The following is a 6354-nucleotide window of genomic DNA, read 5'->3' as shown; positions in this document are numbered from 1 at the left end:
AGATAGGGCCCAGTGTTTAAGTCTGTCAAGATCCATCTTGAGCCTATCATCTAGGATGTTAGCTATTCCTGCCAGCTTAGTATCATCCACAAATTTTTTAAGTTCCCCTTCTGTTCCCTCATCTAAGTCATTTATGAAGATATTGAAGAGTACCGGGCCTAAGACGGAACCTTGTGGTACGCCACTGCTTACTTCCCTCCATGTAGACATAGTACCATTAAGGTCTACTAGTTGAGTACAGATTGTCAGCCTGTTGCGAATCCATCTGATGGTGATGCTATCTATCCCACTTTTTTCTAGCTTCCCAAGAAGTAGGTTGTAGTTTACTTTGTCGAATGCCTTGCTGAAGTATATTATGCCCACAGTATTTTGCTGGTCTACTAATTTAGTCACTATATTGAAGAATGAAATAAGATTGATTTGGCATGATCTGCTTTTAACAAACCCATGCAGACTTCTAGTTATTGCTTTACTCATTTCTAAATGTTGGCAGATTTATTTTTTATTATATTTTCCAGTATCTTCCAGAGTATTGATGTTAGGCTGATTAGTCTGTAATTTCCTGGGTCTGTTTTTTTTCTGTTTTGAAGATGGGAACCATATCAACTCTTTTCCAGTCCTCTGGTAGTTCCCCGGTACTCCAGGATTTTTGACAGATGTGGTACAGTGGTTCTGAGATGACCTCTGCCAGTTCCTTTAGAATTCTGGGATGTAATCTGTCAGGTCCTGGTGATTTATATTAATCAAGATCAGACAGGTATTCTCTTACCATTTTTTTTTGCTTATTTTTACTTTTATTTCTGGTCTGTCTCTTAGAGTTATGTTTTTGGTAGGTTGGACTATTGTTTTTTGTGTGTGTGAAGAGTGATGCAAAGAATGAATTAAGCAGCTTTGCTTTCTCTCTGCTGCCTGTTACTTCTTTGTTGTCTTCATTCTTTAGTGGACCGACTGTTCCCTTGTTGTTTTTTCCTTGTTATTGAAATGTTGGAAGAAACTTTTTAAAAATTATCTTTTACTTTTGTTGGAAGTCTTTGTTCATTCTGAACCTTTGCTTTCCTGACTTTGTCTTTGCAGATACTGGCTATCTGCTGATATTTTGCCTTATGTGTCCTTCTTTCCATTTTTGTACATGTCCTTTTTGTCTTTCAATTTGTCAGAGAGATCTTTCTGCAGCCAAGGACTTCTTTGTCTTGGATGAAGGAAGGAGAAGGTAACTTACTGGTCAGCTGTTTGGACAACATTACAGCTATTCCTTCCCCAAGACCCCACAATGAACATGCAAACCACCTACTGCATATGCAATTTTTTCAGTCCTACTTTTCATTTCTGGGGAACTGCTGGTAGGGAGAGTTGCTGATAGGAAAGATGTTTTCTGTAGCATCTCTTCTCTTGCTCTGAAGATCAAATTCCAAATATTCTTCATGCAGTAATCAACAGAGTAGAAATGTAAAACTTAAGCTTGTTAGTTGCAAATAGGTGTTTGTTTGTTTGTTTGTTTTAAGTTAAAATGGTGTTGATCTTATCATCTCAAAAATGATCTCATAGAGTAAAGAACAAAAAACCTAGAGAAGAAAGTCATCTGAATAAAATAAGGCTAAAACATTTGGGGCTTTTGGTTCAAGAAAAAAATCTCACAAAAAGGAAGGAAGGAAGGAAAGGAAGGAAGGAAGGAAGGAAGGAAGGAAGGAAGGAAGGAAGGAAGGAAGGAAGGAAGGAAGGAAGGAAGGAGTTGGGATATTTTCTTCTTATGCTATATAAATTTACTAGGTGAAGGACTTTTTGGGTACCTATCAAATGGCATAATATATTTACTTGGCTACGAAAATTAAGCAGATGTAGAAATGAGAAAAAAGGGTATAAAATGTCTGATTTGCCCAGAGAAGGTAAATCTTTTATGGAAACCCCTTTGCTCACTGAAGGTGGAATCAACTAGTTCTCCCCTGAGAGGTTTCTGTCAATGGGATGGGGAGACTGTGATTTTCAATTCTTTTGCACCTGCAATCTTTCAAAATTTGTACTGGAGGACAGAAGAAATTTCTGGAAAAGAGAGAGTCACACTTTTTCTTGTTCCTCTCAATTGCTGAAACTCGGCATTGGTTTCAGGGCTGAGAAAAACTTAATCTTCAATATGCTTTATTTTTTAAAATGTATTTATTAAATTTATATGCCTTATTACTAATATCAGTACTACCATAATATTATCTGTTCACAACAATCTGAAGTCCCAACTGCTAGTTCTTTAGCTGGCATAATTATTTACAATATTGTTGTTAATGTTATTGATCATCTCACAGCCAGATGTTCAGATTGGGTTTGGCATTTTTGTGTACCTATCGAGTCCTTACCAAGGACCTGGAATAGGCAGCTCTAGATGTTTGATGGTGTTCCAGATATCGTCGCAGGATGGAAGCTGTTCCAAGTAAAGCTGCCTTCTGCAATTGACTAATGGAAAATGTGTCAATGCATGTAGTGTTCAAGTGATGTTCCAGTTACTTTGGGACTGCACCCAAGGCCCCTATTACTATTGGTACTACCCTTGCTTGCCTTTGCCATAGTCATTCTATTTCTATTTGTAGGTCTTTATATTTTGTTATCTTCTCCAGTTCTTTCTCTTCTCTTCTGCTGTCTCTAGGCTCTGCCACATCCACTATCCAGACTTTTTTATCTTTCTGATTGACAACTGTTAAGACCGGGGTGTTATGTGGCAGGTGCCTATCTGTCTGGATTTTGAAGTCCCAGAGCAATCTAACTTTTTCATTTTCTATGACTTTTTCTATTTTATGGTCCCACCAGTTCTTGCTTACAGGAAAATGATATTTCTTGCAGATCTTCCAGTGCACCATTGTTGCTACCTAGTCATGCCGCTGCTTGTAATCAGTTTGTGCAATCTCCTTGCAGTGGCTTACCAGGTGGTCCACTGTTTCTTCAGCTTCTTTGCATAGGCGGCATGTACTGTCTGTTTCTATCTTCTCAATTCTGGCTTTGTATATATTTGTCGTTAAGGCTTGGTCTTACACAGCCAGAATGAATCCCTCGGGCTCTTTCTTCAACTTTCCTTCTATTAGCCATTGCCAGGTCTTGTTATTATCTGCTTTCCCTGCTATTTTTTTAATGTACTGGCCATGTAGTACTTTGTCTTCCCATGCCTCCGTTCTGTTCTTCTTGTAGGCCAGTTTGCTCTTTTCAGTAATCAGTAAGACTTCCGGATATACTAACTTCAGTGCAACTTCTTCGTTGTCCTTCAGATATTCTTCCAAAGCCATTTTTTCTTCTTCAACCAACTGATGTACTTGTAACATTCCACGCCCACCTAATTGCCTTGGTAGGAAGAGTCTGTCAATATCACTGCGAGGATGAAGGGCATGATTCATTGTCATTATTTTTTTGGTCTTCCTATCCATTGCTGCTGCTATTATTATTATTATTATTATTATTATTATTATTATTATTATTATTATTATTATTATTATTATTTTATTTACATTTGCATGCCTCCTGACTCCTAGGGACCTTGGGCAGTGCACAAATGATTACAATAAAAACAGCAAAAAGCAAAGAAGGGTAGAGATGGCAGGATAACCAACCAGGTGAAAAAGAACACCCAACCTCATTTAAAAAGAGGCTCCAGTCACACCCACTAAAGGCCTGGGTGAAGAGCTGGATCTTTTGACTCCTTTGAAACACTGACATTGGAAATCCACCATGAGCATTCTGACTAGAAAACAAGAAAACAGAATGCTACATTTAACAGATTTATCTGGTGATAGGTCTCTAAAGCTCTTCTTTCCATTTTCTCTTCCGTGGCAAAATGATTCAGGTAGGAACAAAACATCTGTCAACTTGCTTTGATTGCTTGACTCTAGGATAACAAATTTAGGAGCTTAATCTGAACTACCTGAACATTCCAGCCTGAAATGTCAGTTGCATGCAATCTATCATTTCTTCAGGGGCTATGATGAATTCACTTTTTCTTGTCATTCTTCTAAGACAAGCAATTGCTGAAGAAACATGATGTTGATTGTGACCTTGTGATGTCACAGCTATTGCAGGGATGGGCATCAGATTAAATGCAAAAGGATTTATTGATGAGTGGTGTTGCATTTGTCAATCCAGCCAAATTTGTCAAACACAATTTTTACTTTGGTGCAGTTTGACCCATCTCATTTTCTCCTGCAGGAATAAGATGCTGAAATGAACTTAGTAATGGAAAACATAGCCAGTGAAAGGAGTTATATGAATGAAGAGAGCTTGGCTGCGCTCACCCATGGCCAGTAAACTCCATCCCCAAGAAATACGCTAGTGGGACAAATGTAATTTTAAAGAAGTGGATATACTACCCTCATGTGCACATTGAGCTTCTAGTTTTTACTTGGGAATCAGTTCCAATCAATGGGAGACCAATCAGTCTTAAATCTAGTTACTGGTTAACTGATGGGTTGTTGGTTCATTGGGACACTTCCATAGATCCAAATTGCACATTCCAAATATCTCCCAAAGCTTAACAACCATTTTCACCATGGATGGGTGGTATTGGGTCAGTGATCCTAACTGACCTATGTTCTTTCCAAATGACCATTAAAGGAATAAAAAATCTTGCTCTGTGTATCACCCCTTTCCTTCTGCTTGAGTTACATGTTCATGGCTGAAAGAATATTTTTCTGTGTCAGTGAAGAACATGCAATTTACTTGGTAGTAACACTTATGTTCCCTTCTGCTTGATTGTGTCCAATTCTCAGAGACTGCCTTGACAGGTCCCGACCATTTTTTTTAGAAGTAGTTTGCCATTGCCTCCTTCCTAAGGCTGAGAGAAAATGACTGGCTCAATCTCACTCAGCTACTTATGTGCCTAGAAGTAGAATTTACAGTTTTCAGGTTTCTAGGTGGTGCCTTAATCTCTACATCAAGCTGCCTCTCATGGTAATACTATACACATATTTTAAAGGATGTTGCTTTGTATTGTTCTCCTAGTTTCAATAGGTACATTTATTACTTATTAATCAAATTTGTATCTGCCCATCTCATAAAAAGTGACTCTACGTGACTATTGTTGTTTTATCATTTGTGGTATTTAATTGTGTGTGTGTGTGTGGGGGAGTTCTGAAGTGAAATTTAGTGCTTTATCTGTGCAAGAAGATACTGTTTCCTCTAGCAGAATGAAGTTGGGTACAATTACCCCTCTCCCTGATAGCTTCTTATGCTTTTTTTTACTTTCTAATCAGAGAGGGGGCTCTTAACAACCCGAAGCACTTTTTGGAGCAAGTATGCAATAGAAGAGGAAGAAAGGACTAAATACCCACCTTCCAGCAAAACATCAATTTTCAAAGATTGTTTAGCTATCATGTAATTAACAGCAAACAACATTGTGACTCTCATTACAGAAGATGGGCTCATGTTGCCTTCCAGGTCACAATAACCCTAGGACGACATCATTGGAGATGGGACCAAACACAAAAACTGGTGGGAATGGTACAAATTTAGATTATTTTTAAAGGAGAGGAGAGTCTGTTAAGGAAAGATCTGAGTAGGTAGCAGAAACCAAGCACTAACTGGCAGGTTCCCTTTCTTAGTTATTGGTCAGAAAGGTCAATCGCTGATTGGCTTCCAGTTCTATGTGAAGCTGTAGACTTGAGAACAAACTTACGATCTTTACTATCTGAATCAATCTGTGTTTTAAACCAGAACCAGAAGGCTTTTTTGGTGATGGACTTTTAGAAAACAAAATAGAAGAACTAAGAAGTAGGTAGCAAAAAGTGATTCTATAGAATTACCTTCTAGTCTTTTGGTGCTTTGCTCCCTCTTATTTTCTTCCCTTTCTCATACACATGTGTATACACACACACACACACACACACACACACACACACACAATTATTTTGTGAATTAGCAAACCCACCGTTCTGTGAGTCATTTTGCAGCACCTCCTTCAGTATGCTTTTCAATTAGATGAGTTGAAGTTCACTGGCGAAATCCTTGAACAGATTGGGGCAAGTAATTATGAGTAAATCAATATTCTAGAAAGAATTGATACTGCAGACATTTCTTTATACATGAGATTAGAGAGATAAAATAGAAAGATGAAGAAACTTCAACATATTACTTACAACATGAAAATCAACAATCACATTACAAATATATTAACAGCAACCTTCATTCTTCCAAGGGACCATATTTATGTAACCCTAACCCTGCTATCGTGAAGTGGAAAATGCACTTGGAAGAACTCACATTTTGCATGTACAGCAATAGAAAAAATATGTAAGGGACAAAAATCCTAAAAGGGAGGCGGGATTAAGAAGACAGAAACAGAAAAAAAATGCAAAAGTATGTTGTGTTGCTGCAAACTGTGGCATGTGC

The 6354-nt window shown here is 38.0% G+C and overlaps 1 protein-coding gene across 1 annotated transcript in view; it reads right to left on the bottom strand.

The window, feature by feature from the left end:
* EPOR (erythropoietin receptor) overlaps window positions 1-202 on the bottom strand; it is a 13340-nt gene extending 13138 nt beyond the window's left edge. Inside the window, exon 1 of the mRNA XM_087923196.1 lies at window positions 193-202. Within this exon, the coding sequence (XP_087779322.1) occupies window positions 193-202 (10 nt within the window). The remainder of the gene's footprint in view (window positions 1-192) is intronic.
* Window positions 203-6354: the final 6152 nt, after the last annotated feature.

This window comes from Pseudonaja textilis, chromosome 2 (assembly GCF_049901715.1).
Source record: "Pseudonaja textilis isolate UNSWEBS1 chromosome 2, rPseTex1.2, whole genome shotgun sequence".
NCBI lineage: Eukaryota > Metazoa > Chordata > Lepidosauria > Squamata > Elapidae > Pseudonaja > Pseudonaja textilis.
Note: the sequence above shows the minus strand (reverse complement) of the source record. Positions and strands in the feature narration are given on the sequence as shown.